General features: G+C 50.7%; 1 protein-coding gene across 5 annotated transcripts in view; it reads right to left on the bottom strand.

Annotated features, from left to right (window-relative positions):
- The window catches only part of sytl3 (synaptotagmin-like 3), a 205,372-nt gene that overhangs the window by 59,101 nt on the left and 121,277 nt on the right, over positions 1-24,994 (bottom strand). For all 5 annotated transcript variants that reach the window (XM_038808089.1, XM_038808083.1, XM_038808108.1 and 2 more), the window contains exons 6-8: positions 20,578-20,626; positions 17,893-17,965; positions 9,296-9,426 (exon numbers count right to left, since the gene is read on the bottom strand). In XM_038808089.1, the coding sequence (XP_038664017.1) occupies positions 9,296-9,426; positions 17,893-17,965; positions 20,578-20,626 (253 nt within the window). The remainder of the gene's footprint in view (positions 1-9,295; positions 9,427-17,892; positions 17,966-20,577; positions 20,627-24,994) is intronic.

Below are 24,994 nucleotides of genomic sequence, written 5' to 3'. Positions count from 1 at the left end.
GCCAGACATCGGCAATATGGCTGACAGGCCGAAGACTACACAACAGAGCAACAGCAGAGAGCATCGCGAGACATCGGCAATATGGCTGACAGGCCGGAGACTACACAACAGAGCAGCAGCAGAGAGAAGACATCGGCAATATGGCTGACAGGCCGGAGACTACACAACAGAGCAGCAGCAGAGAGCATCGCCAGACATCGGCAATATGGCTGACAGGCCGGAGACTACACAACAGAGCAGCAGCAGAGAGCATCGCCAGACATCGGCAATATGGCTGACAGGCCGGAGACTACACAACAGAGTGTGGTGATCACAAGTTAACTAGATGCAATACAACTGAGCAAACACTGGAGGGGGCATGGGAGAGCCATATAAATAGACGGGGACAGGAAGTGAGGACACACTTCACAGAGGGCAGAACTTGGAGCAGGACACATACACCCACACCAGCTAGGAACACTGAAGGTTACCTTAGGAAACAGCTCTGAAGAGAGAACAAACTCACAATAAAGCATCTTCTCCACATTTGAGACTACGAGCTTTATTAAGACACGAGGAACAACACATGGTACCCAGGAGTGGCTTCAGACGCTTACTACAGGACAACTCAGTGGCAGATACAGAACGCTCAAAATGGCATGGAAATCTCCTACTGGACATTTGACTTGGGAAGACATCGCTAATTCGAGGATGTGGCTTGGATACCCAGATCAGCTAGACCTGACTGGCAATGTAAGAAATGTCTGGAAAAGGTTTAAACAAATGTTTGATTTTAATCTCGTAGCTAATGAAGTACAAGAAGCCTCAGACAACATTAAGATAGCAATTCTCACCGCAGGGCCTGTAAATAGGAAAGTGTATAATGGATTTAAATACTCAAAAGATGAAGACAGAAACAGCTTACAAACGTTACTAAACAAATTTGAAGAGTACTGTGAGAAATTTGAACAGCAAGGCATGCTCAGAGTCCAAACTGCACAGAGACTGAGTGATGCAAAACTTAAAAAATCACGAAAAGAACAAGAAATCGCGAATGAAAAGTACAGATCAAAAAGAAGAAATGACAAGAATTTCTCACAAAGCCAAAACGCTGAAACCCTGTCCAAATCGGGAAGAGAAGATTACTTACGAATTTGGAGATCGAGTCCTGGTGGGAAAGAAAAATCCCTGAAATCCGCGAAAAACGCCAAAAAATGGCGTTGGAGCACATTTTGCAGTCTCCGGTAAGCAAAGAACTACAAATGGCGTCTGCGCATGCGCCGGAACCGGAAGCCGCGCATGCGCAGTTTAAAAAAGATCGCGGTGCCGATCGTGATGCGTATGCGCAAGCCGCGCATGCGCAGTCAAAAAAAGTCTTGGTCGCGGATCGTCATGCGCATGCGCAAGCCGCGCATGCGCAATGGACACAGAACCGCACAGGGAAGGAAAGCCGATTTGCGCATGCGCAATTCATTCCTACGCGTGACGTCATGACGTCTGAGCATCCCGACCACGCCCACTTAAAAGGGAAATGCCCGAAAATTGAAAATAAGACACTTAAAGTGGTAAACACAAATTTTCTTGCCTCAGAACACAGAAAAACGCCTGAACTTAAACCAACAGTTAAAAACAACTTGCACCACACCCTGAAAAAAGCAGTCTGCACCACCCAAAGTGAAGAGAACAAAAAGAATTCCGAAACAACAAAAGATGATTTGTTTTTCGAAGATTACCTCTCAGACATGGCTGAGACAGTCGGATATGCTTATCACAGCATCAGCGACACGGTCGCAAAGTTCAACACGAATCAACTCGTGGTAGAAGAATCCAATCAGGATGATTTGGTTTTCGAAGAATACTACTCAGACACAGCTGAGTCAGTCGGATATGCTTATCACAGCATCAGCGACACGGTCGCAAAGTTCAACACGAATCAACTCGTGGTAGAAGAAGCCAACAAAGATGAAATGGGTATCAAAGAATACTACTCAGACATGGAGGAGTTATTTGGACATGCTGATCACAGCATCAGCGACACTGTTGCAAAGCTCAACACGACTCTACTCATGGTAGATGAATCCAACACCATGATGCCATGGCAGCTCGTCGATACATTGGATGACAGCAATACCCTAGACGAAGACGACGCCACACAGAGAGCACAGGAAGACTCCACAGAGCGAGCGATGACAGGCTCCACAGTGCGAGTGACGAAAGACTCCAAAAGGGATGCAAGCAAACACTCCCTGGCGAACACCATGCAGGAACAAGACCATGCAGGTAAACCCGCTGTATCTGAGCAGCCGCAAGCAGACTATGAAAGTCTACCAAGCTCACAGGAACAAGAAGAAGACAACGTACATCTAACCACTGACACCATGCATGCACAAGACCATGAAGGTCAACCTGCCGTATCTGAGCAACCACAAGCAGACTATGAAAGTCTAACAAGCTCACATGAACAAGAAGAAGACAATGCACCTCTACCCACTGCATGCGAAGACAGTGACAAGGTGATCACACTCGACGTACAGGATCACAGTGAGACTGACAGTTCTCAGCTTGTCTGTACCGAAGCACAGAGCGAAAACAGTAACAAGGTGATCGCACTCGACGTACAGGATCACAGCGAGACTGACAGTTCTCAGCTTGTCTGTAGAGAAGCACAGAGTCGGGCCACCCAACAGTCCAGAGAGACGATGCCGAAAGAAAACATGCAGATTTTGACTCCAGAAGAGGAGCACCTGGAGTCCAGAGAGACCAAGGCAAAAGAAACCATGCAGATTCTGACTCCAGAAGAGGAGCACCTGGAGTCCAGAGAGACTAAGCCAAAAGAAACCATGCAGATTTTGACTCCAGAAGAGGAGCACCTGGAGTCCAGTGAGACAACATCAACGGAAATCATGAAGATTTCAACTCCAGAAGCGGAGCACCGAGAGTCCGGAGACACCACGTCAACTGAAATCATGCAGATTTGGACTCCAGAAGAGGAGCGCCAGAAGTCCACAGACACCACGTCAATTGTAATCATGGAGGTTTTGACTCCAGAAGAGGAGCGCCAAGAATCCAGAGACACCGCGTCAAATGAAATCGAGAAGAATTTGACTCCGGAAGAGGAGCACCAAGAAAGCAAAGATGAGGAATCCAATTCTCCACAAATGATTGATGTCACCTGCACCGATGCAACATCAGATCATTCGCACCACTCTCGAGACGAAATGCTCAATGACTCAAATTATCCACTCGGGACACGAATAGAGTATAACAAGAAAAAACAAAAGTCAAAAGAAGCACAGCAGAAACGGGACAAACAACAGCAAGAACAAAAGCAACATGAAGCGCGACAAGACCAACAACAATAGCAAGAAGCACAGCAGAAACGAGAACGACAACAGAAAGAACAAAAGCAACATGAAGCGCGACAAGACAAACAACAAAGTCAGGAACAAAGATAGCGACAACACCAAAGACAGAAACGACAAAAACAGCAACACGAACGGCAACGAAAACAACAAAGTCAGGAACAACGACAGTGCCAACACCAAAGACAGAAACGACAAAAACAGCAACAAGTACGGCAACGAAAACAACAAAAACAGGAACGACAGAAACAACAGCAATGAAACAACGACTTGTACACAATGGTACTACTCGGCCCATGAAGGACAATGCCACAGCACACTGCAAAACGATGACAAGACTACAAACATGTCATGGGATGACAACGAATCGCACAAACTCGCGTCTGCTCCAGAACGAGCAAGCACACCAGCATCCAAGGCGGATGAGACAATGAATCAACACCACAAGCACAGAAAAAAGTCCATGCCAGTCAACATCAGTGAGGTGACCATGCAAACACCTCGGGATGATGCATTGGGTACTTAAAATAACAAGGAACACCAACAACATTCACAGCGGACTTGCAATATCAATATCACCACGTCATCAACAACAAAAAGAAAAAAAAGCTCTGAACAAATTCATCAAGTTTGGACTCATAAATGTTTTTATTAAGATTGGACATATAACTACATTGGCTTTGTACAATATGCAATAGCACCATCACCTGTATAGATACGCATATCATAAGTAACTGTTTTCTATAATTTTCTTTAACGATGTACAGCAAATATGTAAAGAGAAAAAGGGGGATGTGGTGATCGTAGATTTACTAGATACAAAACAACTGAGCAAACACCAGAGGGAGAGCTATAAATACACCGGGACAGGATGTACAATTTTCTTTAACGATGTACAGAAAATATGTAAAGAGAAAAAGGGGGATGTGGTGATCACAAGTTAACTAGATGCAATACAACTGAGCAAACACTAGAGGGGGCACGGGAGAGCCATATAAATAGACGGGGACAGGAAGTGAGGACACACTTCACAGAGGGCAGAACTTGGAGCAGGACACATACACCCACACCAGCTAGGAGCACTGAAGGTTACCTTAGGAAACAGCTCTGAAGAGAGAACGAACTCACAATAAAGCATCTTCTCCACATTTGAGACTACGAGCTTTATTAAGACACGAGGAACAACACACAGAGCAACAGCAGAGAGCATCGCGAGACATCGGCAATATGGCTGACAGGCCAGAGACTACACAACAGAGCAGCAGCAGAGAGAAGACATCGGCAATATGGCTGACAGGCCGGAGACTACACAACAGAGCAGCAGCAGAGAGAAGACATCGGCAATATGGCTGACAGGCCGGAGACTACACAACAGAGCAGCAGCAGAGAGCATCGCCAGACATCGGCAATATGGCTGACAGGCCGGAGACTACACAACAGAGCAGCAGCAGAGAGCATCGTGAGAGCACACAGAAACGCAGCATCGAGTAAAGAAATGGTAGAAGCTGAAGACACCAGGATGGCCAACAATACCAGATTTCAAGGCGCATGACTAAAGTGAGGCCTCGATGGGGCATTCCTCGCCGAGACCAGAGAAACCGGCAAAGTGCCAGCAAAGTGCTGTTAACTTGCGGGGTCTGTTCCGGCACTGTAGGTGCTGAGAAATACCCCTCTAAACATGCCTGAAACCAGACATAGAATTTGTCTCTTTTAATCACGCCCGCTATCTTTCAAATAAGACGATAAACAAAGGTCTTGTCAACCCTGTCAGGTCCTATATGGTGTTATTACAAAGAGGAATAGGGAAGTTATCCCTGGTTAATATTTATCCTTCAACCTACGAGGTCAGTGCGAAAGACTATGCCTGTGTGACACAGAGATAGAGTGATTCTTGGGAATTTGATTGAAAGTGGGAATTTGGTGTGTGGGGGGGGGGGGATAGAGGTGCTTTAGGGAAGGTTTATTGGAAGTTGTAGAGCTTTCTGAGTTCGGTGAAGGGGAGCTCCTTTCTTCTACTCTTTTTGTACCCTGCAGCATATGAATTCCACTCTGCCGCAGCAGAAGGAGTAGATTAATAAGTAACTGGCAAGTAACTGGAGAGGTCGGAGAGCTTAAACAGCTAGCAGGAGGTCAGTCTGTGAGCCAATCATATTCTGTAAATGATAACATGCTCACCATAGGGAAACAGCTAAGGGATTCTTTGGTGTACGTTTTGTTCTTTTATCCTTTCACACTTCAATGATTTATGTGCCATTTTAAGGTTTAATTAGTATTAGTAAAGTTCACTTTACCAAAGCAATAATACGGCTTATTGGAAGCATTAGGGTTATAACTTAATTAAGAAACAATAAATTAACGATCACACGATAAAGATAGCAAGGCAGGCAGGTGATGCGTTGCGATTGCAAGCTGTGGGAGCTTCTAGATACCACTGTGGTCCAGGGTAAACACATCTGCAGTAGGTGCCTGTGGCTGTAAGGAACCTCAGCTCAGAGTTTATGAACTGGAGGCCACAGACACTGCAACACATCAGGCAGGGGAAAAGTTACCTGGATGTTTTGTAACAGGAGGTGGTCACACCCCTTACGATAGGATCTTCTGATTTGGTCATTGGTCAGAGACGGAGAGTGTGACTACGAATGAGGCAGGTCACGGGACCCAGAGGGCAAGAGTAAAGGAGCCTCAGCCTCCACAATGGTCCAACAGGTTTGAGGTTCTTTCTGCTTGTTTGGATGAGAGTGAGGGCTTCAGGGTGGATGAGCTAACTATGGTACAGGAAGGCATTCAAGTGGGTGGAGCAAAAAGGAATGTAGTGACAGTAGGAGATGTGGTGTTCTTTGCGTTGCTTATTTAGGATGGTTTGCGTAGTGTTCCACAAAGACCGCAGTATGGATTTTACTTAAACAACACTACTAAACTGGGTTTCGACACTTAGTCCTTTTAGAGTACAGAATTGATCAATAACATCTAACTACACTTACCTACTGCTAATCTCACTAACTGGTATGACTATAATCTAACCTTCTCACACTAAATGCTGTGATGACGTTCACTAGCTGTCTCCTGCTTACACTCCTCCCCCAAGGTCTTGCATCACTGCTTTATATAGTAGTATCTGTAGCTCCCTTCAGTGGCTATTGACGGTACTACATTAACCCTTGTAATGCTGATGGTTATGATAATACCACAGGGGATAGTACAATGAGAGGTATGGACATGGGTCTGTGCGGCCGAGAGCATGAGCCCAGAAGGCTGTGTTGCCTACCTGGTGCCAGGGTTCAGGACATTTGATTTGCTCAGGGCTGGACAGGAATTTGGAGTGGGAGGAGGGCCCAGTTGATGTCCATGTGTTTATTACCATAGAATTTACAGTGCAGAAGGAGGCTATTTGGCCCATCGAGTCTGCACCGGCTCCTGGAAAGAGCACCCTACCCAAGGTTAACACCTCCACCCTATCCCCATAACCCAGTGACCCCACCCAACACTAAGGGCAATTTTGGACACTAAGGGCAATTTATCATGGCCAATCCACCTAACCTGCACATCTTTGGACTGTGGGAGGAAACCGGAGCACCCGGAGGAAACCCACGCACACACGGGGAGGATGTGCAGACTCCACACAGACAGTGACCCAAGCCGGAATTGAACCTGGGACCCTGGAGCTGTGAAGCGATTGTGCTATCCACAATGCTACCATGCTGCCCAACGGCATATACAGGGCCAGGAAAGCGGCCCTACTTAGATAGTATAAGGAGCTAGGCACCACACAGAAGAGCAGAGTCTCAAAGTTAATGATCTTTTCATTGTTATCTGAGCCACATTCCATTTGGCAGAGGGCACATAAGTTTAGTGAAATGGAAACATGGCTCAAAAGATTGCTGTGGGAGAAGTAGGTTTTGGTTCATGGGGCACTGGGATCATCACTGGGGCATTTGGGGCTGTACTGTTGAAACCGTCTTCACCTGAAGTACGCTGCGCCCAGTGTTCCGGAGAACCATACATCGAGGGAAATAGAAAGGGCTTTAAACTAAGCAGTAGGGTTATAGATAACTGTAGCAAATGAAAAGGTAAAGTCAGGGCAGGAGAGCAAAATAGTGATATGGGAAATGATGGGAAGAGAATGGCAGGAAGGGACAGAGAGAAAAAACCTAATAAGTCAAGACTAGGAGCGGGATTCTCAGTTTCTGAGACTAAGTGTTAACGCCAGCGTAGAATTCGTGGGCTTTCACAACAGCAAAACTGGTGCCGAACCTGGACCGATTCAGCGACTGTGGAGGGTCTAGCACCAGAGTCACGTGGAACACAATCCATTCCAATGAAAAACGGTGCGGGACTCGTCGAGTCTGTGATTGACACTCAGGAGGCTGACAATCTGCAGCCGCACATACACATTACAACCCCAACACACAGTCATCCCAGCCAATGTGCTGGAGCATGCCCATGGGTTGGCTGGGTCAGAGGGCACCTCAGGGAGTGGCCTGGGGGGTGACATCCATATGACCAGTGGCCCCAAGTTCAGAGTGGGCAGTCAGCGCAGCTGCATGGCTGCCTTTCCGGCTGCGGCAACGGTGCTCCATGCCCCTCCACCCTGACCCCACAGCCCACCTCCTGGCTATCCCGGGCTACTACCCCAGGCCCTGGCAGAAGCTCCTGGCCAGCGGCACAACTGTCAGCAAGCTAGGGCAATGTTTGACACTTTCTGTACTCCTCTCTCCCTCAGCAGCCATGATGCTGGTTTCACAATTTTTACAAGCACAAGCGAACCGTGCCGTTGGGAACACGGCCCTTCGGAGGCGGAGAATCACAGAGGCCCCGGAGAATAATGGTTCAGGCCCACTAATGTGGGCAGCATGGTAGCACAGTGGTTGGCACTATGGCTTCACAGTGCCAGGGTCCCAGGTTCGATTCCCCGCTGGGTCACTGTCTATGCGGAGTCTGCACGTTCTCCCCGTGTCTGCGTGGGTTTCCTCCGGGGGCTCCGGTTTCCTCCCACAAGTCCCGAAGGACGTGCTGTTAGGTGAATTGGACATTCTGAATTCTCCCGCTGTGTACCCGAACAGGCGGAATGTGGCGACTAGGGCTTTTCACAGTAACTTCATGTAATGTAAGCCTACTTGTGACAATAAAGATTTTATATATATGAAATGCAAAGGGTGTTTACTATACATGCTTTTCGGACGGACCGCATTGACGCCGCTGTCGAGGTGACGGAGAATTGTGATTTGGCATCAAATCGCCGCGATTTTGCCTTCGGAACCTATTCTCCGCCCAATCGCATTTCCCGATTTCAACCAATGGAGAATCCTGTCCTAGATGTTCAATTCCTCTCGCAACAAAGGACCACATTACAGAGGGCAGCACAGTGGTTAGCACTGTTGCTTCACAGCGCTAGGGACCGGGTTCGATTCCCGGCTTGGGTCACTGCCTATGCGGAGTCTGCACGTTCTCCCCATGACTGCGTGGGTTTCCTCCAGGTGCTCCGGTTTCCTCCCACAAGTCCCGAAAGACGTGCTTGTTAGGTAAATTGGACATTCTAAATTCTCCCTCCGTGTACCCGAACAGGCACCGGAGTGTGGAGACTAGGGGATTTTCACAGTAACACCATTGCAGTGTTAATGTAAGCCTACTTGTGACACTAATAAAGATTATTTATTCACTTATTAGCATTCTTAATTACTTTCTATATCTGCATGCTAACGTTTTGTAATTCATGTGCAAGAACATCGAGATCGCTCTGCACCTCGGAATTCTGTAATAAGTAATATTCTGCTTTTTTATTCTTCCTGCCAAAGCGAACTTCCCATTTCCCCACATTAACTCTGAACCGTACTGTAACAAAACTGTCTGGCCAGAGGAGGACTTAGTTTAGGCCTCTAAACGAGGACTAAACTTGTAGTGGAAAATCTCCCTAAATTATCAAGTTATCTTCCTTAAGTATATTGTGCAGTCCATACCTTGTAGGAGTTGTCTAAGGCTGGGTCCGACTGACTTCTTCGCTTTTTCTTTAGCTCATAGTCTTCTGTCCCATAATTTGCTGTGAGTAATTTGCTGCCCTTCATCACATCTTCTTGGGACTTGGAGATTTCTAGAGAGAGATCCAAACATTAAAAACTAACACCAAAAAAATGATGTTCATCAATACTTACAATAACAATTTACTTTCGATGAGAACATAGAATCGGATTTATTAGTGGAATGCAAAACTCCCGAAAATGACATGAAAATCAACCAAACATACACTTCTTTCATAACGAGCAAAAACCATTGATGAGTGCTGAACTGCTGGAAGTGCCTTCTTTCAGCTGGTACCTTAAACTGTCTGCTCGGCTGCATACAACAATTCACCTGGCAGGCCTGAATTTCAAACATTAAGTCAGGGAAACGCCTTAACCTTTGACAAAGAGATGACTTAGTCAAAAGTTACTGATTGTCACCAGGACTTTGATCATGTTTTTTACTGTCATGTGTGCAAAGCCTTTTAACAATGGAACATTTGAAATATTTTGCAGTTCTCATTCAGTTGCAAAGTCGATAATCGGGGCAGCACGGTAGCATGGTGGTTAGCATAAATGCTTCACAGCTCCAGGGTCCCAGGTTCGATTCCCGGCTGGGTCACTGTCTGTGTGGAGTCTGCACGTCCTCCCCCTGTGTGCGTGGGTTTCCTCCGGGTGCTCCGGTTTCCTCCCACAGTCCAAAGATGTGCGGGTTAGGTGGATTGGCCATGCTAAATTGCCCGTAGTGTCCTAAAAAGTAAGGTTAATGGGGGGATTGTTGGTTACGGGTATAGGGTGGATACGTGGATTTGAGTGGGGTGGTCATGGCTCGGCACAACATTGAGGGCCGAAGGGCCTGTTATGTGCTGTACTGTTCTATGTTCTAATCATCAGTCTTGCATCTCTGAACAGTTACTCTCAAACACAGTGTAAAATCTTGGGCGGGATTCTCCGATAATCGGCGCAATGGTCAGGACCCGGCGCCACAAACGGTGCAGATCACTCTGGCATCGGGCCCCCCCAAACGGCACAAATTCTCCAGCCCGGAATGGGCTAGTAGCGGCATGACGCCATTCGTAATGGCGCCACTCGCCGCGGATGCGCAGTGTCATTGACGGCAGGTGGCGTCACAGCTCAAAAGACATATCCATATCCCCCCTCCTCCATATCCCCCTCCCCATATCACCCCTCCACCATATCCCCCCTCCCCCATATCCCCCTCCCCTTATAACCCATATCCCCTTCCCCCATATCCCCCCTCCCCATATCCTCCATATCCCCTCCCCATAACCCCCTCCCCCTTATCCCCTATACCCCCTTCCCTCATATCCCCCCTCCCCCATATCCGCATATCCCCTCCCCCACATACCCCATACCCCCTCCCCCATATCGCCCGTCCCCCATATTCCCCCCTCCCCCATATCCCCCTCCCCATATTCCCTATATCCCCCCTCCAATATCCCCCATATCCCCCCTCCAATATCCCCCATATCCCCCCTCCAATATCCCCCATATCTCCCCTCCCCCTTATCCCCCATATCCCCCCTCCCCCATATCCCCCCTCCCCCATATCCCCCCTCCCCCATAGCCCCCATCCCCCAGATCCCCATATCCCCCCTCGCCCATATCCCCCGATCGCCGCCCGCGTGTCTGACCATGCAGCTGTATTGTGTATCGCAGGACCAAATGTCGAGGCACCCGTCCCCACGGATGCCGACCGCCCGCAGGATGCCCCAGGGCGGCCAAGAGACTGGGACAGGCCCGGCCCCACCAGCATGCGATGCCCGCAGGACGCCCCAGGGCGGCCACGAGAGAGGGAGAGACCCGGAGCAACAGAGAGACGACGCTCCCGTGTCGTGCGAGTGCGGTGACGCAGGCGTGTAACACCCAGTGATGAGGGGAGAAGCCACAGGCCCTCGTCGCAGCCGAGCCAGGACACCACAACCCAGGACAGCCCTACCCAGGACAGCCCTACCCAGGACACCCCTACCCAGGACAGCCCTACCCAGGACACCACTACCCAGGACACCACTACCCAGGACAGCCCTGCCCAGGGCAGTCCTGCCCAGGACAGCCCTACCCAGGACACCACTACCCAGGACACCACAACCCAGGACAGCCCTACCCAGGACACCCCTACCCAGGACACCCCTACCCAGGACACCCCTACCCAGGACAGCCCTACCCAGGACACCACTACCCAGGACAGCCCTACCCAGGGCAGCCTTACCCAGGACAGCCCTACCCAGGACAGCCCTACCCAGGACACCCCTACCCAGGACAGCCAAACCCAGGACAGCCCTACCCAGGACACCACTACCCAGGACACCACTACCCAGGGCAGTCCTGCCCAGGACAGCCCTGCCCAGGACAGCCCTACCCAGGACAGCCCTACCCAGGACACCCCTACCCAGGACAGCCCTACCCAGGACACCCCTACCCAGGACAGCCCTACCCAGGACAGCCCTACACAGGACACCCCTACCCAGGACACCCCTACCCAGGACAGCCCTACCCAGGACACCCCTACCCAGGACACCACTACCCAGGACAGCCCTACCCAGGACAGCCCTACACAGGACAGCCCTACATAGGACAGCCTTACCCAGGACACCCCTGCCCAGGACAGCCCTGCCCAGGACAGCCCTGCCCAGGACAGCCCTACACAGGACAGCCTTACCCAGGACACCCCTGCCCAGGACAGCTCTACCCAGGACAGCTCTACCCAGGACAGCCTTACCCAGGACAGCCCTACCCAGGACAGCCCTACCCAGGACAGCTCTACCCAGGACAGCCCTACCCAGGACAGCCCTACCCAGGACAGCCCTGCCCAGGACAGCCCTGCCCAGGACAGCCCTGCCCAGGACAGCCCTGCCCAGGACAGCCCTGCCCAGGACACCACTACCCAGGACAGCCCTGCCCAGGACAGCCCTGCCCAGGACACCACTACCCGGGACAGCCCTGCCCAGGACACCCCTACCCAGGACACCCCTACCCAGGACAGCCCTGCCCAGGACAGCCCTGCCCAGGACAGCCCTGCCCAGGACAGCCCTACCCAGGACACCCCTACCCAGGGGAGCCCTACCCAGGACAGCCCTACCCAGGACAGCCCTACCCAGGACACCACTACCCAGGACAGCCCTGCCCAGGACAGCCCTGCCCAGGACACCACTACCCGGGACAGCCCTGCCCAGGACACCCCTACCCAGGACACCCCTACCCAGGACAGCCCTACCCAGGACACCACTACCCAGGACACCACTACCCAGGACAGCTCTACCCAGGACAGCCTTACCCAGGACAGCCCTACCCAGGACAGCCCTACCCAGGACAGCCTTATCCAGGACACCCCTACCCAGGACAGCCCTACCCAGGACACCACTACCCAGGACAGCCCTACCCAGGACAGCCTTACCCAGGACAGCCTTACCCAGGACAGCCTTACCCAGGACAGCTCTACCCAGGACAGCCTTACTCAGGACAGCCCTACCCAGGACAGCCTTACCCAGGACAGCCCTACCCAGGACAACCCTACCCAGGACAGCTCTACCCAGGACACCCCTACCCAGGACAGCTCTACCCAGGACAGCCTTACCCAGGACACCACTACCTGGGACACCGACACACATGACACCGAAAGACAGGATAGTGACACACAGCGGATGGGTGGACACGAACCGCCACCCCATGGGACCATGGTTTCTGGGTCGGACGATTCTCACGACACAACGCTACTGCTGTCTGAACACCCTCCACCATCGAAGAGACACTCACCTCGGTTGGGCACTTTAGTGATGAGGCGTCTGGTACACTCACTGGTGCGCACAACACAGACGGACCGGCACAGCAGGTGGAGGCAGGAGCAGCAGAGGGGCCGGGAGGTCGGAGGGCATCCTGGTCGAAACAAACATCTGCCGCCCAGACGGGTCTCGGGTTCCTGGAGTTACCACACCCACCCATAGACCCGATGCAGTCACCGAAACAGGGACGATCTAAGGGGGTGACGGCCGGCGGCTGCAGACGCAGGTGGAGGAGTCCACCCAAGTCCAGGAGCTGGGAGTGGTGCCGGTCATGCGTGCCATCCAGGCTGAAACTGCATGGGTGGCGTCCGCGATGGAGGCAATGGGTGCGATGGTGTCAGACATGGGGAGCAGTATGCATGGCCTGGGGCTTTCCATGCAGGTGGCGTCTGTGGCCCAGGACATGGCTGCCCTCTCACAGGAAGCCATGAGCCAGAGCCAGCGGCAGATGGCCGAGGCGCTCAATGCCATGGCCCTGTCTCAGCAGGCCATGGCCCAGTTTCATTTCGCTCCAAGTGCTTTCCCTAACTCCTTCTTGAAAACAGAGGGCGGGATTCTCCGTCAGCCGACGGCGGAATCGGGAAAGGCAATTGGGCGGAGAATCGGTCTTGAGGCTAAAATCGTGGCCAATGCCAGGCGCATGCCAGAATGCCTTGCTCTGGTGTCTTGACAGCGGCGTCAATGAGTTCTACTTTGCATGTACGTTAAACGCCGTTGGCATATCAGTTGCGGGCCTGACCCAGTATTCTGCAGGGCCTCTGTGATGCTCTGCCTCCACCGGGAGGAATTACCGACGGCGAGGTTTCACTTGTGGTTTTAAATTTCGGGAAGGAGGGAGAGAGAAGGTAGGGCATGCAGACTGTAGGCTTGTGGTTTTACTGACAGGGCTGGCTGCGGAGGGTGGGGCAGAGCAGACAGCTGCAGAGGGTGACCAGCGGATGGGCCATGGAGTCGGGGTGATCCCCATGGGACCGGGGTGTCCAGCCACGGACCGCCATTGCCGCGGCCTGCAAGACAACCACCTTGCTGCACACATCACTGACCGCCCACTGTGGCCTGTGGTTACGCAGAGTGACACTGGCAAGATGGGTGCCCCCCACCCCCTGAACCCCAGACCCCACCCTCCGCCCCCGCACACCACCCCCACCCCACCAATATCCCGCCCACCCCCCCCCCCCCAAACGCGCCGCCACCCGCCAGCAGGGCAGCACATGGCCCACCCAAGACAACGCTCACAGCAACCTCTACAGGAGGGTGACGGACAGGGGCTACGGAGTATACCGCTGGCATGGGTAGTGCCAGCCAATGGTACCCCTGGAAAGGCGACAGGGCAAGAGGCCCCCACCGGGCCGGGCACCAAAGGGGCCACGGATGTGTAGGGCAGGGTGCCAGGGGGAACAGCCAGGGGTGGGTGTGGGGATATGGGAGGGGGGGGGAAAGATCGGGACATGCGGGGGCGTGGTCTGCAGTGCAGATCAGGACAACCACATAGTCCGGTGGACTTGGTTGGGCACAGGGTTACGCATCATGCTAACATGTCTGACTTTCACCCCCTGCAGACAATGGCTATCGGAATCCAACCAGGAAAGATGGCCTTCATCCTGGCTGCCGCAGTCCTGGAGGATGCACTGAGGCTGTATGTGCAGGAACTGCTTGAGGAGGACCCTGCAGCGGTGGAGCCTGTCCCAGAGGAACAGGAGCTAGCCAGTGAGGATGAAGATCCGGCCACCCAACAAGCTGATGAGGAGGTGGGAGGGAGCACCGCATCAGGCCTTGTGTGTACCGGTAACGCCTATCGTTCGAGGACATGCCGGAACGCCGACGAAGACTCTGGCTGAGCAGGGAGACAGTGCGACATATCTGCCAGATCATGGCACACCTGTCACCGTGGGGGAATGGGGGAGGACACCCACTCCTGGTGGTCATCAAGGTGAAGTTCGCTCTGAACACTTATGCCACAGGTTCCTTCCAGTTACCGAGTGGGGACCTGTCCGGCATCTCACAGACCTCAGTGCAAAGGTGCATCCAACCACTGAGGCCATATGCCGTCGGCACAATACATCAGGTTCAATGTGGACTCAAACCACCAGGATGCCTGGGCAGCAGGCTTCGTGGTCATTGTCAGGATGCCCCAGGTCCAGGGGGTATTCGACGGGATGCATGTCACCCTACGGGCATCAGGCCTGACAGGCCGATAGGGCTTTCACTCAATGAACCTGCAACTGGCGTGTGGCCATGAGCTGTGCATCATGCACGTCTGTGCCCGGTACCGGACAGTGAAAAAAAATGAAATGAAAATCGCTTATTGTCACAAGTAGGCTTCAAATGAAGTTACTGTGAAAAGCCCCTAGTCGCCACATTCCGGTGCCTGTTCTGGGAGGCTGTTATGGGAATTGAACCGTGCTGCTGGCCTGCCTGGTTTGCTTTCAAAGCCAACGATTTAGCCCTGTGCTAAACAGTGTGCACGATGCCTTCATCCTGGCACACTCAACGGTTCCTGACCCTTTCGAGGCGCACTCCCTGGCGAGGGGTTGGCTATGAGGTGACAGTCGCCTACCCGAGGCCACAGACCGATATGGAGACCCGCTACAATGATGCCCATGACGCGATCAGGGCCGTGATCGAGCAGTGCTTTGACATCCTGAAGATGTAGTTCAGGTGCCTGGACCGCTCGGGAGAGGCCCTCCAGTATAACGCTGGGAGAGTTTCCCACATTGTGGTGGCCTGCAGCAGCCTCCGCAACTTTGCGCAGCAGAGGGGCGGCGTGCTGGAGAAGGAGGTTGAACGCCAGGCCTTGTCCGATGAGGAGGATGCCGGGGAGGGTGAGGATGGACAGGACATGAGGCCCGGAGAGGCACAGGGCCGGCACGCACAGAACACTTTAATCTCTTCCGGGTTAACCAACAAGGTGCTTGACCAGCAGCACGGACACCCCCACACCCCCCAGCCAACCACCCTCTCCCATGACTGCGCTCCTTGCACCATCTCCCGGCAACCCCCTCCTTGATTCCCACTATGGGGTGCGGGTCCTGGGTTGGCAGTAACAGTGGTCCTGGTCCATGGGATGGAGGATAATGATGACCTGCTCTGCTATGAGCTCTGGTGCTCCGTATTGTTTGCCAATGTTTGTCTCCTGCCCACGGTAGCATGTTCCACCATCCACCTGAGTGATCTCTGTATTCAAGCTGGTTATTCCGTCACTCGGTCCCACCAAACCCTTGGGGTGGCAGAGTTGGGGTGGGGGTGGGGGGATTTGGAGTGGCGAGGGATGGGGATGGCGCCAGGTTCCTGGGGCGGTGGGCAGTGGCTGAACTGGGGTTCCTGGCCCAAGCCACCTCCAACGTCTGCCCATCTCCCCCCCCCCCCCCTCCCCCCCCCCCACCCCGCCCCCAGCCCCCTCCCACCCTGTCCCCAGCCCATCCTTCACACCCTTCTGACAGAGCACTGAGGCAGGTTGAAACATTGTGAACTTGTGTTTAATGTGAAACAGTGAACATTTTTGTACAGGTTTGTGCCCTAGCCCCCAATGCTATACTGTGCCCTGCAGCACGCCTTACGGGCCCCAACGCTATGTTTAGGTGGATCCCCAGGTCGTACATCAGGGATGGCGACGGCCTGCTGCGATTCCCACCCTGCAACATGGGTCCCCTTCGGCGGCCGTCCTCTGGAACGACCAGGCCTGGATGGGCCTGGCATTCTCTCGAGTGCCCCAGGTGACGTGGTGCTACCCTGTTCTGTCAGTTGCCCATCAGATAAGCTAGGGATAGGGGTGGAGGAAGAGTCGGAGGCACTGTGGTGTTCCAGTACCACCCCTGCGGTCACCACTACGGGTCCCATCACCTCATCCTCCCTCGGGATACCCGATGGCCCCCAGGCTACTCCTTGGGACAGAGTGCGACCAGAGCTAACCCCTGGGGCAACCCGCCACATGGCGTTGCCAGTCCTGGAGGCCCGCTCCCATCTCAACCATGGTTCCAATGGTCACGGCCATGGAGTGGCCCACCTCCTTCGGACTGTGCAACATTACCAAGTGACTGTGCCACCTACCTCTGAGACTAGCGCAGGTCAGCCACCTCTCAGGCAATGCAGCCAACTCCCTCAGCCAGGACCCGTTGTGACTGGGCCAAGCTCTGGAAAGCCGTAGCAATGTCCAGGTGGCCCTGGCACATGACTGCCTGTGACAGGGCAGCCCTGTCCTGTGCCTTGGCCATCGCCCACACAGTGCTCCAGGCCTCAGACATCCTAACCCATGGCCGATACCTTCGCCCAAGGCCTCCACCTGCGGACGCCACCCATGCGATGTTGGCCTGGGTGAAACGTATGGTCGGCATCGCCTCCTGCCCAATAGGAGGTTGGGCCCCTCCCAACTGCACTTGCCGGCACTGGATGGTAGCAGGCAGGCCCTTATGTAGTCCCTGGCTCTGCCTCTGCATCTCCACTATCAATGGGTCCACCCTTTCCAGAAGCCCAGGAACTGTCTGGACGGCAGCTAGTCTCTAGGGTCAGGCCGCCCTCAGACTGTCCGCCCCATCGGGGGTTGCTAGCTACACCTGATGCATTGCTGCACGTGTGTGGTGCACACCAGATAGTGCCCCAGGAACCTCTTCGTAAAGGACATCAGAATTTTAAGTCCCATTAAGAAACTTCTAAATCCCGTCGAATAAATTCAAACCAAAGTACTACAAAGAGCAAACTTCTTGTGAGGAAGAAAGTTCAAACAAGACACAAAACTGGAGAGATGAAATTGAATTGACTTACGTGTGATGTGGCCAGTGAGAGACCAGAACAAATTTTCCATGGATCTGGTGAATCCTTTTGAATGCCTTTCCTCCTAAGGGTCATCAAATCAGCTTTGATCAATTGTACAGTCCTGACAAAGTCCATTCAATTTAGCACTTAACATAAACACATGGGTTGCAAAATTCAATCAGCTAACTCCACTTCCAGCTCGGCAGCCATGCCTGATGTAAAAGCACGAGAAGTCCCTTAGCTGCTGGCCAATGGATGCCACAGTGGTGTCACAGAGTTCAATGGGCTGATGCGACGTGCAAATATAAGTCAGCAACAAATGTACAAGGAAGTATTTCTTATTCACCGCTTAAAGAACAAACATTAGGGGCAGCATGGTAGCACAGTGTTTAGCACAGTTGCTTCACAGCTCCAGGGTCCCAGGTTTGATTCCAGGCTTGGGTCACTGTCTGTGCGGAGTCTGCACATTCCAAAGATGTGCAGGTTAGGTGGATTGGCCAGGCTAAATTGCGCTCAGTGCCAAAAAGGTTAAGTGGGGTTACTGGGTTACGAGGATAGGGTGGAGGTGTGGGCTTAAGTAGGGTGCTCTTTACAAGGGCCGGTGCAGGCCCAATGGGCCAAATGGCCTCCTTCTGCACTGTAAATTCTATGATATTAGCAAAGAAGATGAGTTCTGTTCTGGAGTTATTTAAAGGACCAACTCTATAAGTCGGCAGCTAAGGTGTTTTCGATTTATCTGCGCTCAGATAACATTGGTGAAGCACTGTACTGAGTGCTGTTGGAGTTTGAAGGTTTCTGTTGATTACTGAAAGACTGCCTTTGCATCAGTGTGGGGGAAGTAGTCGCGATGCCACTTGCTCAGGCAACATCAAAGCTGGACAGGCAGAGGATGGAACAGAAAGTGGAACATCTGTGAGGAGGAATGAGTAAGGTGGCTCTCCTTAGGAGGCCCTACCCTTACAGTGTCTTCTGGGAGCACTGGTCCTACGATAGGTTAAACCAGGAGTTGTGCCTCAGGATGCTTTGCTTAACTTAAGAGGTGTTGATGGAGACCTGCAGTCTCAAACCAGGGAGTAAATGGGCCTCCTGGTGGCTGTGAGAATCACCATCTCTTTTTTTATTCCTTGCAATCAGTTTCTTCCAAGGAGGAAATGACAAAATTAGCAACGTGTCTCAATTTGCCATCTAATGAAGCATTCTGAAGGAGACCGAGACACTACAGGAGGAGAGGGGATTTCATGCTCTTCTCTCTGAGGAAGGATGACCAGGATGAGAGGGTATGTGGCTCAGCTGGTTAGTGGGTTTCCAATCATAGAATCCCTCCAGTGCAGAAGGAGGCCACTCGGCCCAAGGGGTCTGCACCGACCCACCAAAAAAGCACCCTAACTGAGCCCACTCCCCTGCCCTATCCAGATAACCCACTTAACCTTTGGACTCTGAGGGCCAACCCACTGAACCTGTTTATATTTGGACTATAGAAGGAAACCAGAGCACCTGGAGGAATCCCCACTGTGCAAACTCCACACAGTCGCCCGTGGTTGGAATGGGCATATCTGCACAGATGCCTTCTGCGGGTCCATCCGAGGCAGCCCCCCAAACCCCCTCTCCCGCCTTCCAAGAGAACACCTCGGAGGAGAGCTCCGAGGAAAGTCACCTTGAATGCGTCATGGCTGTTATCCACACTCCACCAGCACAGAGACTCACACCTTGGTGGACAACATTAGTGGACAGGCTTCTGGGGCACAATCTGGTGAGCACCACACAGCTGCTGATGCACATCAGGTGGAGGCAGAAATGCCCAGGACATGCAGAAGTCAGGGGTCAGCTGGATCCTTAAGAACTAGCTGGGTCCCAGTTAGATGCCGAACCTCTGGACAACTGGACAAGGTTATCCCGAAGTAGATACAGATGCTAGGGTGAAGCTGTGTGATTGAAGAAGGGATGTCAGTAACACTCGAGCGGATCTATAGCCGAATGGAGGAGTCCCAAAGTCTACGAGTGCACGAGATGGCACCGGCAATGCGTGGCACAGAGGCCAACACTGCCAGGGTGGCGACCGCAGTGAAAAGCCTGCAGCACGACGTCAGCATCACGAGTGGTGGTGTCCATGGCATTGCTCAGTCAGTGACAGCCAGGGCTGGGGGACATGTCCCAGGTTTATGTGGACCTTGCCGAGACACTGAACAACGTGTCTCAGACACAGGAGGACATTGCCAAGGCACTCCAGAGTGTGGCCCAGCCAAAGATGAGCATCGCCATGGAGCCGCCCACAGGTCCCGAAAGACGTGCTGTTAGGTCATTTGGACATTCTGAATTCACCCTCCGTGTACCCGAACAGGAGCCGGAACGTGGCGTCTAGATGCTTTTCACAGTAACTTCATTACAGTGTTAATGTAAGCCTTCTTGTGACACTAATGATTATTATTGTTATTAATACTGGGGGAGGGAGTGGATTACTAAAATAATTTGGGGAGGGATTAGATTAGCAACATAAACTGAGGTATGAAGATCAGTAGCAACTAGAACTGAAAAAGGGAAAACGTACCAACATGTACTGGGAGGAATGCCCCTGTAATCTGTGCAGCCACATACCTGAAAGACACACAGGGGCCACCTCGACAGAGTAAGGAATAATGATTTTGACTAACCAGGATTTGTAGGTAATTAATAATAAATCTGCCAACATGATCTTACCAATAAACATCCCACAGGTGGGGGAGTAGGAGGTACAATGGCAATATCACTGAAAAAGAAAACATATTCAGCGTTTGAGTTCTCTGTAACAATACTTGAAAATGGCTTAATTGGCATATCACTAAAAAAATACCATCTTTCCAATATGATTCACACCCCTCAGTCACCCATTACTGATACCAAGCATTGTTGGAAGGTTTGGAGCCAACTCTGACATTTATGAATGTAGTACATGTGTGTATCAATGTGATATGTACCGACTACATCCGTTTCCAGCCTGTGTTAGAAATTCTTGGTGCAAAGTGCAGCACATCAATTGAACGTTTTACCAAAGGAGACAAATTTTTTTAAACTGATGGACTGTTTGCTTCAAATATGTAGAAATTGGGTGAAATCTCCCAGCAAAACAGATATAAAAACAAACATTTTTTTTACTCAGAAATGATAATTCAGTGGCATTTGAGTGGAATGCTTAACATCCTTTCGCTCACTCACCTGTGTTTTTGCTTTGTTAAATCCCCCCTGAAGATTCCCTGCTGTTGAATCTCATTTTTGTCAACCCCTGGCTCAAACAGGAAGTGACATTTAAGAGAGAGAACAAAGATGCTCCAGGTACGAGACAAATCAGGATATTAGCCAATCAAGTGAAAACAGAATACAACGCAAAAGGTCAACCAATGAACAATATCAAAATATCGATGGTTGGTGTCAACTAGCCCAGTACCACCTTTTCAAGGATAATTAGGCGTGGGCAATGAACGCCATCCACACCAATGTTGCTCTCAAGAACACATTTTTACAAATTAATGGATATCAAAATTGAATATTAAAAGAACTTTTCTTTTTGGCTATGCTTGGGTCTGGGATGGGTGAACAACCAAACAGGAAGCTGCTACAACTTCACAAGTCGTGCCTATCCACTCCTTCACTTTGAGGCCTATCTTATTCAGCACTTATTAGTGCGTAACTATTATATTTGAGTCAGCAGGGTAGAAATTTGTTTTTGGTAATAGCATAAAATGGGTGGTATTGCATCCACTGCTTGACATTTGGTTCCACTGGAATTTTTTTACCCTGGTGACCTTCTGCAGTGATTCAAGAGTGTTGGAAGTTTATGTAGTTTATATGGATTCCAGCGAAGCCTTTGACAAGGTCCCACATAGGAGACTTATAAAGAAGGAAAATTACATGGAATGCAGGGTAATTTGATCAGGTAGATTCAAAATTGGCTTAGCTAGAGGAGACAGAGGGTGATGACAGATTGTTGCTTTAGGTGACTGGAAGTCAGTGTCCAGTGGTGTACCACAGGGATCTGTGCTGGGTCCCCTATAATCCGTCATTTATATAAATGACATAGATGACTATATGGGGTTAGGATCAGTAAGTTTGTTGATGACATAGTTTGGCTGGGTGGTTAACAGTGAGGTTGCGTGTCTTGGGTTACAGGAAGATATTGAAAAAGCGATGTTCAAATGGGCGGATAAGTGGCAGATGGAATTTAATCCTAAAAAGTGATAGGTGATACATTTTGGAAGGAACAATTTAACAAGGAAGTATTTAATGAATGGCATGACACTGGGCAGTTCAGAGGAACAAAGGGACCTTGGTGTGTTTGTCCATAGATCTCTGAACGCAGAAAGGCAGGTTACTAGGGTGGTGAAAAAAGCATATGGTACACTTGCCTTTATCATTCGAGGCATAGATTACAAAAGCAGGAAGGCCACGTTGGAGCTGTATAGAACTTTGGTGAGGCCACAGCATTGCTGGTTAGGCCAGCATTTATTGCCCATCCCTAGTTGCCTTTCAGGGGGTGTGGTGAATTGCCTTCTTGAACCGCTGCAGTTCTTGAGGTGTAGGTACACCCACTGTGCTGTTAGGGAGGGAGTTCCAGTATGTTGCCCCAGCAACTGTGAAGGAACAGTGATATATTTCCAAGTCAGAGTAGTGAGTGACTTAGAAAGGAACCTCCAGGTTGGGGTTCTCAAGTATCTGCTGCTCTTGTCCTTCTGGGACGTAGTGTTCATGGGTTTGGAAACTGCAGTCAGAGGAACCTTGATGAGTTACTGCAGTGCATCTGGTACACATGGCTGCCACTGTTTGTTGGTGTTGGAGGGTTTAAATGTTTGTGGAGGGGGGAGCAATCAAGCGGGTCTGCTTTGTCCTGGATGGTATCGAGCTTCTTGAGTGTTGTTGGGGCTGGACTCATCCAGGCAAGTGGTGATTATTCCATTACACTCCTGACTTGTGCCTTGTAGATGGTGGACAGACTTTGGGGAGGGTCAGGAGGCGAGTTACTCGCCGTAGGATTCCTAGCTTTTTACCTGTCCTGGTAACCACAGTATTAATATGGCTAGTCCAGTTCAGTTTCTGATCAATGATAGACCCCCAGGATGTTGATTATGGGGGATTCAGCAATGGTAATGCCATTGTATGTCAAGGGGCGGTGGTTAGATCCTTTCTTGGAGGAGATGGTCATTGCCTGCCACTGATGCGGCGTAAATGCCACTTGTCAGCCGAAGCCTGGATATTGTCCAGGTCTTGCTGCATTTGGACGTGGACTACTTCATTACCTGAGGAGTCATGAGTGTCCGTGAGCAGATTATTGCTGAGTAAGTGCCGCTTGATGGCACTGTTAATGACTCCTTCCACTGCTGATGATGGAGAGTAGACGGTCTGTGTGGAGTTTGCACTTTCTCCCCGTGTCTGTGCGAGTTTCCTCTGTGTGCCCCTGTTTCCTCCCACAGTCCAAAGATGTGCAGGTCAGGTGGATTGGCCATATTAAATTGCCTCTTAGTGTTCAAAAGGTTAGGTGAGGTTACAGATATGGGTGGGGACGTGGGCCTTGGTAGACTGTTCTTTCGGAGGGTTGGTGCGGACCCGATGGGCCAAATGGTCTCCTTCTACACTGTATGGGTTCTATGATTAACATTGCAAATTTAAGAGAAGACACTTGCGTGCATGAAATTCAACATTTGATTTCTTTCCTGTTCAATTAGCTGTTTAGTAAATGAGGGAAAATTGTCCTGCAACACATTTCAAAGGTGAAATAAAAGAAAATAAATGAAGAATTCATTTTAATGGTGAATTTAAATTATTTTATAAAGCCTTGGTCATTTTTAGCTCCTTTTTCCCTCTGAACATTTCACAGTCTCAGCACCACTCACCAGCAGATGGCACCAGGGAAAGGTTTTTCACTACCAAAGTGGATAGCTCAAGTCGATAATTTTCTGATTCAACAGATTCCACCTTGGTAAAATTTATTGAGTTTTCTGCCGGAGGAGTTGGGGAAGGTAGCTCTTCAGGATAGAACCAAGCTTCCCAATCAAGGAGGCAGATCCTAGGCAGCCACGGGGATGGGTAAGTGCCAAAGTGAGCTGGTTAGAAGGCCAACACAGTTCTCTGAGACTTTGTCCCAGTTGTTTCAGATGCTGTTTGACACTCTAGCCCTCAAACCTCAGCCACTCCTCATGACCCCTTATCCCCTTCATGCTACCTCCACAGCCACTCACCCAGCATCCACCATGGAAAGACCTCAGGAACCATGTGGAGATGGGGAAAAAAATAAACGCCTATCTAATACACAATTGAGAATGAAAAATCTCCCATTCATAAGACCCATTCAAACCTTTTACATTTCAAGTAGTTAATCTCTTAGAAAAACAAACTTCTGAAATTCAGATATCAATGGTAACTTTCATTACCCCTTTAAACTGCCAATCGCAGGTTAGACTTTGAATTCAGAACTTCCTGATTTAATCATTGTAGTTTTTGGAACTCAGCCAAGCAGTCATAATGACAATAATAACCCTTGGGGAATAGTCAACAAAGGACTCTATTGAAACTGAAATAACAAATATTATTATTTATTTTTCTAACCTGTAACAGATGACCTGTCCATCAAACTATCAGTGATAGTTGCAGTCTTTTTTTTAAGTTTAATAAGCGGGAGAACTAAAATAATTCATATCATGGCATTCATACAGATCTTATCCTTCCTTCAAGAGTGCGATGTCTACTCCATCAATATGTGACTCCCACACTGCAGGTTAAGGTCCTTGCAGCCGACAACATGGGTTAAAGAACAAAGATCAGTACAGCACAGGAACAGGCCCCTCGGCCCTCTAACCCTGTGCTGATCATGATGCCTGTCTAAACTAAAATCTTCTGCACTTTCTGGGTCCGTATCCTTCTATTCACATCCTATTCATGTATTCGTCAAGATGCCTCTTAAACATCACTATCATAACTGCTTCCACCACATCTCCCGGCTGCAAGTTCCAGACACTCACCACTCACTTCTGTGTAAAAAAAGCCTGCCTTGCACATCTCCTCTAAACTTTCCCCCTTACACCTTAAACCTATGTCTCCTAGTAATTGACTTTTCCACTCTGGGAAAATCATCTGACTACCCACTCTG

The sequence above is a fragment of the Scyliorhinus canicula genome, chromosome 1, assembly GCF_902713615.1.
Source record: "Scyliorhinus canicula chromosome 1, sScyCan1.1, whole genome shotgun sequence".
In the NCBI taxonomy this organism is placed as follows: Eukaryota; Metazoa; Chordata; class Chondrichthyes; order Carcharhiniformes; family Scyliorhinidae; genus Scyliorhinus; species Scyliorhinus canicula.
The sequence above is the reverse complement of the archived record's forward strand: the minus strand, read 5'-3'. Positions and strand labels throughout refer to the sequence as shown.